This window comes from Rhinoraja longicauda, chromosome 1 (assembly GCF_053455715.1).
Source record: "Rhinoraja longicauda isolate Sanriku21f chromosome 1, sRhiLon1.1, whole genome shotgun sequence".
Classification (NCBI taxonomy): domain Eukaryota; kingdom Metazoa; phylum Chordata; class Chondrichthyes; order Rajiformes; family Arhynchobatidae; genus Rhinoraja; species Rhinoraja longicauda.
This window is the reverse complement of record NC_135953.1, coordinates 91682968-91703488: the sequence shown is the minus strand read 5'-3', so window position 1 is coordinate 91703488 and position 20521 is coordinate 91682968. Positions and strand designations below refer to the sequence as shown.

The 20521-nt window shown below is 43.1% G+C and overlaps 1 protein-coding gene across 1 annotated transcript; it reads right to left on the bottom strand.

Moving 5' to 3' along the window:
• Nucleotides 1–14745: 14745 nt before the first annotated feature.
• LOC144599975 (interleukin-8-like) lies at nt 14746–19046 on the bottom strand. The gene is made up of 4 exons (XM_078411260.1): nt 18911–19046; nt 17411–17540; nt 17124–17203; nt 14746–15215 (listed from the first exon to the last, which is right to left on the bottom strand). Exons 1-4 carry the CDS (start codon nt 18969–18971, stop codon nt 15181–15183), a joined length of 306 nt encoding a protein of 101 aa, XP_078267386.1. The 5' UTR covers nt 18972–19046; the 3' UTR covers nt 14746–15180.
• Nucleotides 19047–20521: the final 1475 nt, after the last annotated feature.

Sequence of the window (20521 nt, the reverse complement as noted above, 5' to 3'; positions counted from 1 at the left end):
AATGTCCTATCTATACTAGTCTCACTTGCCCAGATTTGATCTAGATCCCTCTAAACCTTTCCTGTCTATGTACTTGTCCAAATGTCTTTTAAATGTTGTTATAGTACCTGCCTCAACTCCCACCTCTGGCAGCTCGTTCCATATAACTGTGTGAAAAAGTTGCCCCTAAGGTTCCTATTAAATCTTTCCCCTCTCACCTTAAAGCTATGTCCTCTGGTTCTTGACTGTGTGCATTCACCCTATTTATTCCCCTCACGATCTTATACACCTCTGTAAAATCACCCTTCATCCTCCTGTGCTCTAAGCTATAAAGTTCTAGCCTGCCTAACCTCTCACTGCAGCTCAGGTCTTCAAGTTCTGGCAACATCCTGATAAATCTTCTCTGCACACTCTCTGACTTAACAACATCCTCCAGTGTGACCAAAACTCAACACAGTACTCCAGTCTGAAGAAGGGTTCCAACTTGAAACATCAACTATTCCTTTTCTCCTGGGATGCTACCTGATCCACTGAGTAACCCCAGCATTTTGTGTCTATCTACAGGACTCGAAATGCAGCCTCACCGATGTCTTATACAATTGTAACATAACATCCCAACTTCTATACTCAAAGCCTTGACTGATGAAGGCCAATGTACTGAAAGCTTCCTTGACCATTCTATCAACCTGTGATGCCACTTTCAAGGAACTATGTACCTGTACTCCTGGAACCCATTGCTCTATGATACTCTCCAGGCCCTGCCATTCACTGTAAAGGTCCCGCCCAGGTGTGACTTCCCAAAATATAACACCTTGCATGCATCTGCATTAAACTCCATTAATCATTCCTCTGTCCACTTGCCCAACTGGTCAAGATTCTACAGTAAATTTCGATAACCATCTTCGCTCTACGATACCACTCACTTTAGTGTCATCTGCAAACTTACTAATCATGCCTTCTAATTTCTCATCCAAATCATTAATATAAAGGAAAAACAGAATTCTGCCTAGCACCGATCCCTGAGGAACACCACTAGCCACAAGCCTCCAGTCCAAAAAGCAACCTACCACCATTACCCTCTGTTTCCTTTTCATGAAGCCAATACCTTATCCAATCAGCTGACTCTCCCTGGATCCTATACCATCTAGGTTAATTGACTTGGTTCAAATGTAAATTGTCCCTAGTGTGTGTAGGATAGTGTTAATGTGCGGGGATCGCTGGTCGGCGCGGACTCGGTGGGCCGAAGGGCTTTTTCTGCGCTGTATCCCTAAACTAAACTCCCATAAGACGGTGAACTCTGGTAGATTTGCTGTCAGAGCAATTGCAAAATCAAGCCTTCAGATTATATTATAAATTAAGTTTTTTAAGATGAGGAATTGGTAGGAATGTAGCTAGTTACTTACCTGACATTGGGCTAAATTATCTTTCTTGGTAAACAACAGAACAAGCAGCCAGGTTTTTAATAGAATGCACACCATTTTCAAATCTCTGAATTCATTTTAATGTCACAAATAGATTAGAGTGATATATACACACCTCCAAAATAAATAAACAAATATAAACAGCAGGAGATTGCCGTTGACAAGCTACAACCCCACCTTGCCTGTTTATCTCAAGTAATCTAGCAAATTATTTTCTGGACGATTATTGCTGGGGTTGCCATGCTCCCCAGAAACCTTAATCTCACTGAACCGGCCTGGAGACTCGATACTAAAATACAAGAGGAACATGAGTCAGGCATTTTGGTAGTAGCAATAAAAGCGTAGAATATTTTCTAAATGGGTGAGAATCCAAAAATCTGAGGTGCAAAGGGACTTAGGATTGCTGGTGCAAGATTCCCAAAAAGTTAATCTGCAAGTCGAATCGGTAGTGAAGAAAGCAACTTCAGTGCTAACATTAATTTCCAGAGGGCTTGTATTCAAAAACAGGCTGCATTTGGAATATTGTGAGCAATTATGGGCACCATATCTGAGGAAGGATGTGTTGGCTCCAGTGAGGGTCCAAAGGAGGTTTACAAGAATGATCCCAGGTATTCGGCAGAAATTTCTTACTGATCTTCTTGCCAGTAGATTCTTCAACCGATTACATAACGGCTGCCACTTCTTGGCTGTACTATCAGCCCTTTCTTGGCTCGAACTGTCGAACATACCGAAACTGGACGTTCTCTGGCCCCACCCAGCCCGCCCATACATAAGCATAGCATTAATCTCTTACTGTCTAAAATACAGCAGGATGCAAAGTAATATAATAATATGCAAAAATAACTAATAAGCACAAAATAGCTCCTACACCAGGAATGAGTAGGTTAACCTATGATGAGCGTTTGTCGGCACTGGGCCTGCACTCGCTGTACTTTAGAAGAATGAGGGGAGACCTAATTGAAACATACGGAATAGTGAAAGGCTTGGATAGAGTGGATGTGGGGAGGATGTTTCCACTAGTGGGAGGATCTAGGACTAGAGGTCATAGCCTCAGACTTAAAGGATGTTCTTTTAGGAAGGAGATGAGGAGAAATTTCTTTAGTTGGAGGGTGGTGAATCTGTGGATTTTTTTGCCACAGAAGGTTGTGGAGGCCAAGTCAGTGGATATTTTTAAGGCAGAGATAGATAGATTCTTGATTAGTACAGGTGTCAGAGGTTATGGAGAGAAGGCAGGAGGATGGATTTAGGAGGGAGAGATAGATCAACCGTGATTGAATGGCGGAGTAGACTTGATGGGCCAAATGGCCTCATTTTACTCCTATTCCTTATGACCTGATGAAATTGTGATCTATGTCCACTAGATTCACACTATCTTTGGTTCAGAGAGTTTGGACTTGTTTCTGCAAGTGTTAGTTCTAACAGCCTAGGTAATCTTAATTGATACCGAATAACACTCTGCATTTGAAAATTAATGTCTAAATCTGTGGAGTTTCATTTCTTCAAATTATGATTCGTGTTGGAGTTATTTAAAATTATAGTTTGTCTTTTCATTCTGGCTCTTTAACTTCTTTCTTTCCCTTTATTTTCCTTTATTTGATTTATCTTGTAAGATCTGGCATTAATTTAAAATTTTCCATTTAGGCCAAACTGAAGGAGAGTATTTATCTTTAGTACTTAAAGCTCATTAAGTGGAATTGTAAAAAAATTACAAAAGCATACTTTGGCTTTACCAGTAAATCCATTGGTACAGTATCACCTAGTGATGAATGTTAGGAACTGCATTGAAAAATGTTATAGTCATTGATTACGAGATTGATCAATGTTCATAGAATGTACACAATGCCATTTATTGTGCATAAATTGATTAATGACTGTTGTGATTTGGTCAATGATTTTAAGAGTATCTGTTTACATAAAATTGAGACGTTTCAGCGCCCGGTGCGATTCGGCCGCGGGGACTTCCATCCCCTTGCGGGGACTGTGCGGGTCGGTCGGGGACGAGCTGTCTGTCCGTGGGCGTGGGGAAGAGAGTGGAAGTTTTGTTGCCTCCATCACAGTGAGGGGGTGTTTGGAGTCACTGTGATGGACGTTTGTGTTGGGGTTATGTGTCTTGTGTTCTTTTTTTGTATGACTGCTATGTAGTTTCGTTCGGTACTTCGGTACCGAATGACAAATAAAGCTCTGTTATACTGTTATACTGTTATGCACAGCATATCTCAGAACAATAGAAAATTGGAGCAATTCACTATTTTTAGGATAAACCTCATTTATCTCCTGCAACAATGCTTGTGATGAGCCCATTCGAGGAAGGACATGGAGTCTTTGGAGAGGATGCAGAGATTGTTTGCCAGAATGCTGCATAGATTAGAGGGTATTAGCTAAAAGGAGAGGTTGGTCAAACTTGGATTGCTTTCTCTGGAGCGTCAGAAAGAGAGGTGAGATGTGATGGAAGTATATAAAATCATGGGAGGTGTAGATGGGTTAGACAGTCAGAACCTTTATCCCAGGGTGGAACTGTCAATGACTAGTAGGCAGAGCTATAAAATCAGAGGGGCAAAGTTTAAAGGATATGCGTGGGGAAAGTTTTTTTGTCACAGAGAGTAGTGGGTGCCTGGAATGTGCTGCCTGGGATGATGTTGGAAACAGATATGGTAGTGGCTTTTGGAATGGCATGTGTTTAAGCAGGGAATGTGGGATATGGATAATGTGCAGGCAGAGGAGATTAGATTAACGTGGTATCATGTTTGACAAAGATTTTGTGGGTGGAAGGCCTGTTCCTGTGTTGTACTGTTCCATGTTTTATGATTGCACACAGTATTGAGGAATTGATGCAGTCTTGTGGCCACTAGGGGTCCCATGCGCACCATAAACAAACCCTTCAGCGTGAGCTGTTTTCTGGACCTCGTTTGGCAGTGACCGAACAGTACAGAGCTGTTAGAGCAAGTAAAAGGAAAGTAACTTGCATGTGATGAAGATCCAAACTGAACACTGGAAATGCTGAAAATGTAAAACACATTTATCAACACCTACAAAAAGACTAGTTAATATTTCAGGTTGAAAATCTATAGCTTTCCCCTGGAGATACTTGACATTGCTGCATACAACACAAGAGACAACTCATAAGGGCAGTAAACAATGATGGATGCATTTTGGAAGTGTTTTTGAACACAGTAATATGCCTGCCTTTGGTCATTAATAAATGCAGTGTGGAGCCATGAGTCCAGCCATGAATTCCAGTGTAAATGCAAGGTGGAAATGTAAGAGACGCAAACAAAGGAAGCAAGTTTTGAATAGTCCTGAGATTCAAAGTGTTTAGGGAAGAAATTCAAGACCAAACCCAAGCAGCTTAAGGCACAGTAACGATAATGTAATGCTGAGGCAGCATGATGCAGATACGTGACATTAATTTGCGCTGAATCTTATTTATGTGATAGAATAGCCGAATGGAGTGTTTCTGCACAATGAGGATTTAAAATTTGAGATGCTGAACGATGGATGGAAGGGTAGATTAGGGAACATGGTTGGTTTCACTGGATGAAGACACACTGAGATACTACAGATGTTGCTTTGAACCGAACATAGAAACAAAATGCTGGAGTAACTCAGTGGGTCAGGCAGCATCTCTGGAGAAAAGGAATAGATGACGTTTCGGGTCGAGACTTTACTTCAGACTGTGATATGTGGTGCTGGTGAATGCTGAATGTGCATGGAGACATTGCATCCACTGGAAATCTGGGCAGAGCACAGATTCTACTCACAGTGTTTGTCAATTAACCAGATGCGAGAGAGGGAAGAAACATTTTCCTGACCAGGGAATTTTACGAGATGAGTCATTCTAAATTGTATGTTCTTGCTGGCTGCTAATTCTGGCCTCTCTCTAAAATGCATGTGGCTGGAGAAGGGGGAGGAAGAGGAGAAGGCAATCTTTGACTAATTTTAGAGAAATTCAGAGTGAAGGTGTCAAATTTATGGTCTCACATTTCAAAAGGTTATTAACAATATGTTTGAAGCTCATAGCGTTGTGGCCGATGGCGCTATATTAACAATAAACTTGACTGGACCGAAAATATCAATGCACTGTACAAAAAGGGCCAGAGCAGACTTTACCTGCTGAGGAGACTCAGGTCCTTTGGAGTGCAGGGGGCTCTCCTAAGGACCTTCTACAACACTGGTGGCATCAGCCATTTTCTATGGAGTGGTCTGCTGGAGCAGCAGCATCTCAGCAGCAGAGGGGAAGAGACTTGACAAGCTGGTCAGGAAGGCCAGCTCTGTCCTGGGTTGCCCCCTCGACAGTGCAGGCAGTGGGAGAGAGGAGGATGATGGTAAAGATAACATCGCTGCTGGACAATGACTCCCACCCCATGCAGGACACTGTCACTGCACTGAGTAGCTCCTTCAGTGACAGACTCCTTCACCCCAAGTGTGTGAAGGAGAGATATCGGAGGTCCTTCCTTCCCGCTGCTGTGAGACTGCACAACCAGCACTGCTCCCAGTAGACGAGTCAACAGACCAGTTAACAGTAACAGTTAAAAAAACACAGTAAATGATGACAATTATCCTTATCTTTATTTTTATTTATAATGAATGATCGCTTGCTATCCACTTTGCTGCTGTAAAACTGCAAATTTCCCCGGTGTGGGACAAATAAAGGAATATATTATTATTGTTATTATTACAAGGGAACATGTTCAGGGGGGGGGAGGGGAGAGGGAGGAGGGGAGGGGGAAGAGGGGAGGGGGAGGGGGGGGAGGAGAGGGTGCTGCACCAATGCAGGAGAGGTTTAGGCCCAACGGGTCCACCTGGTCTAGTAGGCTTTAAATATAGCGCTATGGGCTTTAAACATAGCGCCATGGCCACAACGCTATGGGCTTTAAACATAGCGCTATGGCCACAACGCTATGGGCCTTAAACATAGCACCATGGCCACGACGCTATGGGCTTTAAACATAGCGCTACCGGCCACAATGCTGTGGGCTTTAAACATAGCGCTATGGTCATAGCACTATGGATCAGAGACTGTTCGGGCAAAATTCTCGTATAACAGTTGTGTTTCCAAGGTCTGGACAATTGGGTCAGCTTGGTTTATGTCAATTGATGTTTGTGCTTTGATCTGAAGTCTAGTGAGAGGACTTGTGAATTCTGGAGATCCCATTCTATTAAATGTTAACATCAAGGTTCTCTTTGTTATGGATATGTTTTCATCTTCTTTTTCGAATTTGTGCAAATAAAGGCACTCTATTTGTGCTATTCAGTGAAGGCCCCTTGTTTGGCTTCATCTATTCAGTGAAGGCCCCTTGTTTGGCTTCATCTTCATCTATTCAGTGAAGGCCCCTTGTTTGGCTTCATCTTCATCTATTATCTTTGGGATGAAACTCAGCAGGATTGACCAGATATAGTTTGGTGCCCAATTAAAGGTCAAAAGTGCAGCATCATCAAAAGAACATCAAATAATAGGCAGTGGGAATGCTCAGAGTTGTGGACTGTGGTCCTCCCAGAATTCCCTGGGAGCTCACAGCAACCAGTCTGGGTTCACAACCTGGAAAAAACTTCTCATGCTTTTCGCTGACAGGAGTGAAAGGCGTTTAATGGTATAAATCTGCCTGGCTGCACTCCAGAGGCTACAGGATGAAAGTATCCTTAGCTCGCTGGAACAGGCATTGTAATTTGGGGTTGTGCCACCTTAATCCAGATCCCAATGATCCCTGGTACCAAGTTGTTCTGACCATGTCTTTGTAAGCCTGCAAATTGTTTTCATTTCTCTGACGAGCCAATGATGGACTGTGGGAAAGGGAGAGCATGTCACACCGATGCAGCAACACCAAGCTACTCTGAAGGTGGAATCAAAGCCCAGTGCTGAATCAGTGGGGAGAACCCTGCCTCACATTCACAATGATCTGTGTTAGCTAAACAGCTGAATAGAGGGTGGCCCTTTACTTGCACGTAATCAATGCATTCATTCACAAAATCAATAAAGGAAACACAATATCAAATGGTTTATAAATGGTAAAAATGCCATCTAGGGGATGGTATAATAATGTGGACTTCACTTCTTATGAACTATGGAATCTGCAATGGAAAAATGTTGCAAAGCTCACTGGCCTATAGTTCCCAGCATTTTCCCTGCAGCCCTTCTTGAACCGAGGCACAACATTTGCCACCCTCCAGTCTTCCGGCACCTCTCCTATATTTGAAAACGATTCAGAAATTTCAACCAGGACTCCCACAATTTCCTCTCTGGTTTCCCGCAATGTCCTCGGATATATCTGATCAGCCCCTGGAGATTTGTCTACCTTCACACGCATGAGTACCCTCAGCATCTCTTCGACCATAACACTGACTGCTCTCAAGACTGCCCCAAGTTCCTCCGTCCTCCTGTCTTTCTCCGTGGTAAATACAGAGTAGAAATACTCATTGAGGACCTTGCCCATCTCCTGTGGCTCCACATAGAGTTGACCGCTTTGATTCCTCAGGGGTCCCACACTTTCTCTAGTTATCCTAGAAAAATAGGGGTCCTACCTGTGGGACACCAGCAGTCACCGGCAGCCAACCAGAAAAGGCCCCCTTTATTCTCCTTTATTTTGAATCTTCAGCCAGTAAATTCTCAGCTATGTATTGAACAATTTAAATCTCATATTAACTAACTGCATTTATACCTTGGTGTTTAATTGAGCCTTTGTTTGTGCCATGTTTCAATACTAATAATAAAAGGTTTTCCAGAAATACATCTCACTTGGCGCCCTTCCCTGCAATACCACTTATTTCCACATGGTGGGGATAACACATTGGTCCAAAGTTGAACACAAAGCAATTCAATTTCATTGAGCAAAAGCACAAACTGCAGGAGGAACTCAGCAGGTCAAGCAGCGGTGTGGATGGAAATGATGGACGACATTTTGGGTCTGGGCCCTTCTTCGGATTGATTGTGGTTGATCGGAGATAGCCCTGGAGAAAGAGGTGAGGTGAACGGATGGGGCAAGGGTTGGCAAGTCTTAGGTGGCTAGACACAAAATGCTGGAGTAACTCAACGGGACAGGGGGAGGTCAGGGGGGATGGTGAAGACACGACAAGGGTGGGGGTTGGGGTCAGAGGGTGGGAGGGGAGTGGACGGAGGTTGAGGCGAGGACTGGTGGGGGAATGGTGGGGAGGAGGGAGGCGTGAGGGTGAGTGAATGGGTGTGGAGTAGTTGCCTGGGGATGGGGAGAGGGGTGGTGGTGGACTGACAGCGGTGTGTGGGTTGTGAGAATAAAGGAGGGAGAGAGTGGTCTTTGTGGGAAGTGGAAAGGGGTGGGTGGGAAATGTGTGATTGATGGTGGGATCACATTGAAGCTGGCTGAAATGTAGGAGAATGATGTTTGGATGCAGAGGCTGATGAGGTGAAAGGTGATGAAAGGGGGAACTTCATCCCTGTTTTGCCTGGGGGGAGAGGGGGGGGGCGTGAAACGGAAGATACACAGGTGGTGGCTCCATCCACAACTGTGGTGGGGGGGGGGGCTTAAAAAAGAGACATCCCAGATGTCTTAGAGTGGAAAGAATAATCTTGAGGGTAAAAGTGTGGAGATGGAGAATCTGTGATGAAGGGAAGGCATCCTTGCAAGAAACAGGATGGGAGGGGATGGAGTCTGGACAACTGTGGGTTGTAGCAGATGTCTGCGGATAGTCTGAGACGGAGACTGAGAGGTCAAGACAAGGGAGAACGTTGTCAGAGATGATCTGTGAATTTGAGGGCAGGAAGAAAGTTGGTGGTGAAGTCACAAGGAAAATGTACAAACTCCACACAGTAAACCCCCAAGGACAGGATCAAACCTGGGTCATTGGAATTGCAAGGCAATGGCACCAACAGCTCTACCACCATCTAATAAGCAGCCTGGTTTGATTATTATATTGTTTAAGCAAAACACAATACATCTGCCTGGCTTGCTCAGTCAAGACCCACCCAAAAAAACAATCCCATTTCTTGGGTCCAGAGGCATATATAAATGAGATTGGACAAGAGATTGAACAGGAGATTTCCTGCCTTGAAGAACATTGGTGCACCTAATGGGCTTTAATGACAATCCAGTATTTCCTGAATACCACGATTGGTGTAAGTTATTTATATATACAGTATTTTTTAAGTGTTTAGTTCAGTTTAGAGATACAGCGTGGAAACAGGCCCTTCGGGCCACCAAGTCCATGCCAACCAGTGATCTCTGCACAGTAACACTAATCGACACACACTGGGCACAATTTTACCAAGACAATTAACCTACAAACCTGAAGATAGACACAAAAAGCTGGAGTAACTCAGAGGGACAGGCAGCATCTCTGGAGAGAAGGAATGGGTGAAGTTTCGGGTCCCGCTAAGTTACTCCTGCTTTTTGTGTCTATCTTCGGTTTAAACCAGCATCTGCAGTTACTTCTTACACATTAACCGACAAACCTGTATGCATTTGGAGTGTGGGAGGAAACCAGAGCACCCGGGGAAAACCCCCGTGGTCATGGGGAGAACGTACAAACTCCGCACAGACAGTATCCGCGGTCAGGATTGAACCCGGGTCGCTGGCGCTGTAAGACAGCAACTCTACCGCTGCACGACCGTGCCACCCAAGTCTCATTACATAACTAATTGAGTTTAAATTATGTTCCCAAATGCTATGGTAGATTTGAGTTTACAGCTCTGGGTAACTATGTCAGGGTTGTGCATTACTAGGCCAGTATTGGTTTATTATTGTTGTGTACCGTGATACTGTGAAAAAACTCTGTTTTGACCACAGTGTTGCATTGGCAATGCCTACTTATATATTATGTTTTTTTGCGTTACGTGATCTTGTTTTATTCTGGTCCGTTGCATCGCATTACATCAATTTATCAGAAATGATGACTATTCAATAAAGTGAAAGTATCCATGAAAAAGGAACTGATCTGACTTTTTAAAAATGCTTGTTTTTCTTCTAAAACACGTGGGCATTTTAATATCAACACCAGTGGATATCAAGATTCCTTAAACATAACTCTAAGACTGAACAAGTTAAAGTAAACAAAGAGAGCCAATACTTGAAAGCCAGCAAATAAACTCACCAATGACATGTAAAATAAGTTTAGAATCAGTTGCTCACACCTTCTTAAGGAGGTTATTAATTTATAAGATATGCTACAAAGGGATATGAATAAGGTTTTGATCATTTGTTAATGGCCTTGTCAGTCGGTTTCATGCTTTTGGCTATTACTGATTCACTTCTATAAACTGGCTGATTACTTTCACTCAGAGCCCACTGAGTAAACTTCACACCCATGTGCAACTCATTCCATAATTTATTTATGTTATTTTAACACTGTCAAGATGTTGATGTTTCTCTCATGGTTTCACTGTAGATTACCATTCCAACTCAATGAAAATTTAAAAAAAACACAGCTGATGCTGAAAATCTGAAATGAAGAGAAAATGTTGGAAACACTCAGCAGGGCAAACAGTATCTGTGCAAAGAAACAGAGAGTTATATTTGTTCAGGTTGGAGACTTTTTGTCAGGGAGCTAGCTGATGGTCAAGTGAGAGAGAACAGTTCACAAGGAAATAAATGAAGGAATGGAGGGGATGGGAATGCTCGAAGGGACAATAGCGATGGGCTGAATGACCTTCAGGTTTTATGGAAATATAGGAAATATTATTTTCATGTTTTGACAGATTCGGAATAATATTGATTTTTTTGTGAATAGACAGCCATAAACTGACATTGTTGCACATATGAATGGTGAGCAAGATTGCTGGCATTCGTGACAGCCAGTAAGGTAGAGGTAAAGGTCTCGCTGTCTATCAAAGCTGCCTGCACATTGAACTGGGAGCAACCCTGCACGTGGATCACTTCCCTCTACAGATGCTGCCTGGTTTTCATCAGCAATCCACTGATGGCTGCACAAGAAACTATAAATGTTGGAATCGAGTAAAACACAAAGTGTTGATGTAGCACAATCTTTACTTTAGACTTTGGAGATACAGCGTGGAAATATGTCAAGTCCAGACCAACCAGTGACCACCCCATACATTAGCACTATCCTACACACTAGGGACAATTTACAATTTTACCAAAGCCAATTAACCTACAGACCTGTACATTTTTGGAGTGTGGGAGGAGACAATAGACAATAGACAATAAGTGCAGGAGGAGGCCATTCGGCCCTTCGAGCCAGCACCGCCATTCAATGTGATCATGGCTGATCATTCTCAATCAGTACCCCGTTCCTGCCTTCTCCCCATACCCCCTGACTCCGCTATCCTTAAGAGCTCTATCCAGCTCTCTCTTGAATGCATTCAGAGAATTGGCCTCCACTGCCTTCTGAGGCAGAGAATTCCACAGATTCACAACTCTCTGACTGAAAAAGTTTTTCCTCATCTCAGTTCTAAATGGCCTACCCCTTATTCTTAAACTGTGGCCCCTGGTTCTGGACTCCCCCAACATTGGGAACATGTTTCCTGCCTCTAACGTGTCCAACCCCTTAATAATCTTATACGTTTCGATAAGATCTCCTCTCATCCTTCTAAATTCCAGTGTATACAAGCCTAGTCGCTCCAGTCTTTCCCCGAGTACCCGGAGAAAATCCACACGGTCACAGGGAGAAATTACAACCTCCGTTCAGACAGCACCTGTAGTCAGGATGGAAACCGGGTCTCTGGCAACAACTCTACCGCTGCATCACTGTGCCACTCTGTGAAGGGAATTGATAGGTGATGTTTTGGGCGGGTCCCTATATTGCTAAATCTGTAAGTTGTGGAAATCATACCTTAAAACTTTTTATCTCTCTGCTTTTATCTCCTCAAGACTTTCCTTTCTTATTCACCAAAACTTTGATCATAATCAAATGAACATAATGGCTGTAAAACCAGTCTTTCACAAGGCCGCTACACCGGGAGGCACAATCAGGTCCTGCGACAACTGGCGATTACCTTGGAAGGTAATATAAGAAAATAACTGCAGATGCTGGTACAAATCGAAGGTGTTTACTAGGACTTTCACTAGGGTCTCTTCTACATCCCGCAGCTCCGCTTTTGCTTCCCCTCCCCCCACTCGCAACAAGGACAGAATCCCCCTCGTTCTCACCTTCCACCCCACCAGCCAGCGGATCCAACAAATCATCCGCCAACATTTCCGTCACCTACAACGGGACCCCACCACTGGTCATATCTTCCCATCCCCTCCCCTCTCTGCGTTCCGCAGAGACCGTTCCCTCCGTAATTCCCTGGTCCACTCGTCCCTTCCTACCCAAACCACCCCAACCCCGGGCACTTTCCCCTGCAACCGCACGAGATGCAACACCTGTCCCTTTACCTCCCCCGTCAATTCTATCCAAGGACCCAAACAGTCTTTCCAGGTGAGACAGAGGTTCACCTGCACCTCCTGCAACCTCATCTAGGGGGCTAGATACAGAGATACAGGGGCGTGGCTGTGTTCTGCAGCTGCGGCTCACCGGCAGTCTCTCCGTTTTTTTTGGTGTTTTTTTTGTCATTGTTGATGTTAAATGTACGTTTTGTTTTATTTTTAATTCTGTGTATGTAGGGGGGTGGTGGGGGGGTTGGGGGAAACCTTTTTTAAAATCTCCTCCTCAACGGAGATGCGACCTTTACCGTGTCGTATCTCCGTTCGCGCAACGGCCTAACATCGTGGAGTCGGCGGCCTCCAGCTGGGATCGACCTCGAAGACTCCGGTCGCAGGGCCTGGACTTACCATCTCGGAGGCTTCGGCCGTTGGGCCCTGCAGACCGCAACATCAGGAGTTCGCAGGTCCCTGGCTGGCGACCGGCTTTTGGGAGCTCCAGCCGTAGCAGCTTCGACCGCCCCGAAGCACGAGGCACGGTCAACCCGCCCGCAGGCCCTTCATCGCCCTGCGTGGCTCGGCCGCAGCACTTTACATCGCCCGGTGGGGGCTCAGGACTCTCATCGCCCTGCGTGGCTCGGCCGCGGCATTTTCCATCGCCCGGTGGGGGCTCAGGACTTTCATCGGCCTGCTCGGCTCGGCCCTGGGACTTTCCATCGCCCGGTGGGGGCTTCAAGGGGTTGGGAGCCTCGACTGCCTCGTGGCGCCACGGGAGAAGAACGAGGAGGAGATAAGACTTTGCCTTCCATCACAGTGAGGGTATGCCTAGAGCAATCACTGTGATGGCTGTTTTGTGTAAAAAATTGTATCTGTGTGTCTTGTGTTCTTTAATGTCTACTGCCGGACCCTGACGTGAGAGGACGCTGGCGTTGATTATTCGCCGCTTTTCCGTCAGGATAGTTTGTCTGTTTGTCTGTTTGTTTCTATGTTAATTGTATTTGTAAAGCGCTTTGTGCATGTGTTAAGGCGCTATATAAAATAAATATATTATTATTATTATTATTATTATCTATTGCATCCGCTGCTCCAGATGTCAACTTATTTACATCGGTGAAACCAAGCGCAGGCTCGGCGATCGCTTCGCTCAACACCTGCGCTCGGTCCGCGTTGGCCAAACTGGTCTCTCGGTGGCCGAGCACTTCAACTCCCCCTCCCATTCCCAGTCTGACCTTTCTGTCATGGGCCTCCTCCAGTGCCATAGTGAGGCCCACCGGAAATTGGAGGAACAGAACCTCATATTTCGCCTGGGCAGCTTGCAGCCCAGTGGTATGAACATCGACTTCTCCAACTTTAGATAGTTACTCTGTCCCTCTCTTCCCCTCCCCTTCCCAGTTCTCCCTCTATCTTCCTGTCTCCACCTATATCCTTCCTTTGTCCCACCCCCCTGACATCAGTCTGAAAAAGGGTCTCGATCCAAAACGTCACCCATTCCTTCTCTCCCGAGATGCTGCCTGACCTGCTGAGTTACTCCAGCATTTTGTGAATAAACAACTTGGAAGGTAAGAGAACTGCCACCAATGCCCTCCTTCCCCCAACGCTTGGTTTCTCGAAAACCACCCTTTTGTAAAAGCAGGAAACTTCCAGAAAAGCTATTTGCATAAAAGGAACTGACCCTCCTGGACACTGCCCGGGACTGGAAAATGCAGGCTGATCTAGACCAGAAGCTCATCTTTCCACAGCCGGGAAGGAGGGTGCCCACCTTATGACCCCAATGAAGTCTTTACCCCTACCCCCACTCAAGAGATTAAGAAGGTGCCAATTATAGTAAGGATTGTAATATCATCCTATAAGCTCAACTTTATTTGATAGTTTCATGTTTGTCAGTCTGTACTCCTATTAAGTATCTTGGGGGGTTTATTATACTAAATAGCTACATGTTTCATTTTCAGTTTGCAGATACAGCATGGAAATAGGCCTTTCAGTCCACCGAGTCTATGCTGACCATGTCAACCATGAAACTCATTAACATGTATATCAAGCAATTTAACACAAGAACTAAAACTAACACAACACTAACTAACACTAATTCAAAAATATCACAACCACTTTCTTTAAACTAAAAATGCAGAGAACTAAAATAATTTTCAAAATTCATGCAGATTATTTATTTATTTATCAATTTTGTGGGATCCCTCTCATTGACAAGCCAGCATTTATTGCCAATAGCAAGCAAATTGAATAACAATGTAACATTTTGATAAATTCCACATGAAATATACCGTGGAAAATATTGTAGCCATTGCAAGGTTAATGTAAATGGCAAGCTTAATTAGTTATATCTTATTAAAATCATATTGCTTAGACATCATGCTTTGACAAGTGGAAATATTAGAAACAAAGTAGGAAATTGGAGAGCAAGCTCTCAGAAGTTATAAAGCGAAGCGTTCAGTTGCATCATTTGTGATCGTTGAGGTGATCCAGAAGTGGAATTGAGTTCAATCCTTCACTCGATTAATTTTGCGTCCAATGCCTGAAAAATAAAATACATTTTCAATTTTCTAATTTATAATGTATCTCATGACATCTTCAGTAAATACATTATAAGGCGCAATAAATCTGAACTTTATATAAGCTGAGAAATATCATCACTGCTGGTGAAACACATTGAGTAAGCAGGAGAGTCTCTCCCATCTGTCCCAACAATTATGCAAGTTATAATATCACTTCTACCTGTAACACTACTGAATCAATTCATTGAACCATAGAATTATAGAAACATACAGCACAAGTGGGACGGCACGGTGGCGCAGCGGTAGAGTTGCTGCCTTACAGTGCTTTCACAGCCAGAGACCAGGGTTTGATCCAGACTATGGGTGCTGTCTGTATGGAGTTTGTACATTCTCCCCATGATCGCATGGGTTTTATCCAAGATCTTCGGTTTCCTCCCACACACCAAAGATGTACAGGTTTTTAGGTTAATTGTCTTGGTATAAATGTAAATTGTCCCCAGTGTGTGTAGGATAATGTTAATATGCGGGGATTGCTGGTTGGCCCGGACTCAATGGGCTGAAGGGCCTGTTTCCACGCTATATCTCTAAATAATTTTTTTTAAATAAATTAAAAAGAAACAGGCCCTGATGACCCACCACGTCCATGCCGACCAGAGTGCCTATCTACACTGGTCCCATTGGGCAAGTATCCTTTTACTCCTCTCCTATCCAAAATAACTGTCCAATTTCCTTTAAAATTATGCAATAGCATCTGCCTTCACCATTACCTCTGACAGCTCATTCCAAAAATGCAATACTCACTCTCAGTGTGAAAAACCTCGACCAAGGATCTCTACATTTTTTCTACTCTTACTTTAAACCTCTGGTAATATCTACATCCCTGTTCTAAGAAAAGCATTCCAATCATCTATGCTAGTGAGCCCCTGTCGTGGATGTTTATGTTGACTTTTATATAGTTGTGCATCTTGTTGCTTTTTCTTTTAGTATGGCTGTATGGTAATTCGATTTTGACTGTACCTTAATTGGTACACATGACAATAAACTAACCTTTGAATCTTTGATCCTTTATATCAATAACCATGCTTCTGTGGTATCACAGAAGTGGAGATGATTACTGATGACTGTACACTGTTCTATCCCATACACAATTTTTCAGAAAATGGAGCAACCAATGCTTGCATTCACTAAGATCTGGACAATATGTAAGTATGTGCTGATAAATGACATTGATAATGACCAGAGAGAATCAGACTATCTACCCTTGATATTCAATGGCAACACTAATGCTGAGACCCCCATCATCAACAATGTTGGGTGGAGGGCCGCCTTCATGGTCTCCAATGGCCAGATCTCAATTGGACTAAAACATAACTACTGTGGCTAATAGAACAGGCTGGGTGCCCTTCAGCAGGTATCTCAGATGTTTGCACCCCGACGCCTTGTCACCATCTACAAGGCATAAGCCAGGAGCATGATGGAATCCTCTCCCTTTGCCTGTGTTAGCTCCAACAACACTCAACCACCTCAACAACATCCACCAACTTGGCATTCTTTACCACCTTCAATGATATCCTATCCCTGCAGTGAGTACCATTAACAAAACGCATTACAGCTGCTCATCGAGGACACTGAGAGCATTTTCCAAACCTGCAACTTTTCTTCCAGGGACGAAGGCAGTAGTAGACACATAGGAACACCATCATCTGCAGCTTCCTCTCCAAGTCCAATACCATCTCAATTTGGAGTATTTCCTCAATCCACTTCCTATCCACCGCAAAGGTGGGAGCACCTTCATCAGAGGACCGCAACAATTTAAGAGGAAGCTCATCGCCATCATCCCAAGGACAATTGGGGACGGTAACTAAATGTAGGCCCGACCAGTGACATTCAAATCCTGAAAAATCTATAAAATACATTGGAATACCAACCCATCTTAGCCTTAAAGATGACACTCAACCATTTGACACGGGGATTCACACAGATTTTTTTCCCATTTTTCAGCTTGACTCTGTGAAAAGAAGATACATTTTAGAATCTAATCCACAGAAATTGATTGCCTTCCTCTGAAAGGCAGAGGCTTCATCAAAAATTAGAAAGAAAGCTGTTAGGGTTTGCTTCAACCCGATTTCATTAAAAATAATTTAAATAAAAACACGCATTAATACAAAGCAGGGGGAAGGGTTATTCCTCTGATTCAAATTGAATGTGGACTCACATTATCTCCAGTCTCTCACAGTGCAAACCTCTGGGAATATATTTCACGCTCTTCATGAACTTCGGGAGAATAAATTTCCTGGCCAGTTGAATGCATTGACAACGTCCTTGGAATTTCAAGGTCGGAATACCTGTGAATGGAAATTATGGCTGTATTCAATGGAATTATAATCAATTCACTTCTTAGATATTAGTAATCAGTGCACTGCTGAAACTCTGATCTTAAAACATAATGATGCAGAATTTGGACATTCGCTTGCCCATCTCCATTCTAACAGGAAATGCATGCCGTGAACTCTCCCCATCACACTGCTACCTACCTTTGAAGGAAGATAGAGTAGGGAAACCTGTGTTCCCTGGTTAAAAGGACGATGTGTGAGACACAATTTTTAAAGATAAACAAATAAAACTGCAGGTACTGGAATCTGAACCAAAAATAGGAATATTGGAAGAAATCAGCTTATCTACCTGACTGAGATAAGACTGAGTGTGGATATGATAAAAGCTGCTTTAAATTTCTTTCTGGTGCAACACAAACATCGCTTCAGCAACATTCTTACTGATACATCATGGCTTACATTGTCTTAATTTGGTCTTTGGCTGAAGATGAATTTCTTCAGTCAAACAGTTCTACTCTTTAAGACACAAAGTGCTGGAGTAACTCAGCAGGTCACCCAGCATCTCTAGAGAACACGGATAGATGACGTTTTGGGTTAGTAAACAAAATGTTACCTATGCAGAGATGCTGTCTAACCCGTTAGTTACTCCAATACGTTATGCTTTTTTTGTAAACCAGGAGTGTCTTCTCTTTCAGAATTTCCTCTTTCAATACACAATTATTGATTATAATTCAAGGAAGAGATTGATGCAACTGAATGGCAGAGAAGGCTTGAGGAGCTGAATATCCTATTTCTAGCTCTTTATTCTGTTTTTTATTCTGCATTTCTCTGTCTAAGACTTCATTCAATGAGTTACTTCATGAAACTAACAACCACTTTGAAAAATGGGAGATTGTCGAATAAATCATTTAGCACCTCCTCACTATTTTTGGCTATAATTGTATTCACGCCATGAAGTTTAAATCAGCCAGCTGCCATTATATTTCAATGAATAACTATGCGCAAATTTCAGTCAAAAATTATTTGCTTATATTATTTGAAGATTTACAGAGACATTTTTCTTTCTTTTAGATGTACATTATTGTTACCCTTTGCAAATATGGAGCATTGAATTCCAAATGCTTGCAATATAAAGTAGAAAGGGAAAGACATTTCCTGTAAACCTCAAACATTATATCATTGTTTGACCCGTTCTTTCACATTGTGGTGAAAAGGACCTCTGATAAAAATACATTGAACATTTTGAAAAATAATATTTTCCAAATAACTTTACATGTCCAAATAGCGGCTTGAACTTGGAGTCAAATAACCAAGATGAACTCAGTTTCAAAATTCCTTGCCACATCCCAGAACAATGAGACATAAAACAAATCACAACATACCATGTGCAGCAAAGGCACACAGAAGCAGAATCAGGATTCCCATGGTAGATGCGCTGTTCATTTTGACTTCACTGTTGATTCGACCTCTGCTGAGGAATCCTGTTTATCCACGAGTCAGTCCTTCCTCTCTGTTGGTGTTTGACTGAAGAGTGGTGCACTGAAATCCCTTTTATTGACCTCTTCCACTTTCAATATGTACCATGCATGGAGGTGAACTTTGTCAAATAGGGGAAACTCCTGAGGAACTTCCCAAACCTTGACTAAAGCAACTATTTTGGCTTTAATCGCTACATAAAAACCACATGGAAAATCACTCCATGCAGAGGATGGGATGAGTGATCTTGAACTATTTAAATATTTTGAGAAGACCTTAAAGTGGTCTCCTCATCTGCTTTGCTGTGATTGCACTTCCTGAAACTATTTTAGTGTTTCTTTCATCCATTGTATTGTGCCTGAGTATTCTATAATTGTAGGTAATTTTAATTGTTTCAGAGGCAATCAATGTCATCTATTCGCTTTAACATCTGGTTCAGCCAAGGGAATGGTCAAATAATCTGGGATATACATTTCACATTAAAGATCAGGTAACCAAAACATGGTTATATAGTGCTCCACATAACAGCCTAGGTGAATGCCCCACTGTTGCAGGTCAACTCTACGTTAAATCTGCCCTTGGCTCAAGTAGGACCCTGGCACCAATTTGTTACAAGCAGCTGACTCAGACCTAATCAATGAGGTTGTGAGGATAGAAGGACGCCGCCAGTTATAGATCACATCTAATGGCACAGTCTGAACAAACCTTGCCCACAGAAATACTTGGTTAGTTGATTAGGACACCTCTCTATCAGATGTTGAACCTGCTGTTGAGATTCAACGTGTGAACAATTGAAAATATTCAATCATCAATAACAATTAAACAAGCAAAAAAAGTTACAACATTGCTTTATTTTCAGAACATAGAACAGGAACTTGCCATTCGGTCCACTTTGTCTGTGCCGAACATGATGCCAAGTTAATATCCTCTGCCTGCACCTGACCCATATCTGAAGAAGGGTCTCGACCTGAAACATCACCCATTCCTTCACTCCAGAGATGCTGCCTGTCCTGCTGTGTTACTCCAGCACTTTGTGTCCATCTTTGGTTTAAAACAGCATCTGCAGTTCGTTCCTACACTTCTGAACCTTTTCATGTGCGTACCTAAAATCTTCCACCACCACTCCTGGTAGTGCATTCCAGGCCCCCATCATAATCTGTGTAAAAAAACTTGCCCCCACATCCTTTTAGACGTTCCGCCTCTACCTTAAAGTTATGCCCTCTATTTTTGATATCTCCAACCTGGGAACCAGGCTCTGACTAGCCACCCTGTCTATGTCTCTCATAACTTGATACATTTCCATCAGGTCTCCCTTCAGCTTCGATTTTTAAATTAACAAAACAATTGAAATTATTTGCAAACATTTAATGTGCATAAATGCATTTAAATTTACCCAATTAAGTCAAAAGCAAGGCCAAAAAATGTTTTAAATAGTGTTACTGTTAGTGTCAGACTGTTGATTATTGATATGACAGTCCAAGGAGGAGACAAGAAACTGTAGGTGCTGCCTGGCCCAT

Excerpts from the sequence above, each read along its gene's own strand:
- LOC144599975 (XM_078411260.1), bottom strand. The coding sequence starts at position 18,971 with ATGAACAGCGCATCTACCATGGGAATCCTGATTCTGCTTCTGTGTGCC. Across the intron at positions 17,541-18,910 it reads GTGTGCCTTTGCTGCACATG|GTATTCCGACCTTGAAATTC; the intron begins GTATGTTGTGAT and ends TTCCATTCACAG. Across the intron at positions 15,216-17,123 it reads CATCTTTAAGGCTAAGATGG|GCATTGGACGCAAAATTAAT; the intron begins GTTGGTATTCCA and ends TTTATTTTTCAG.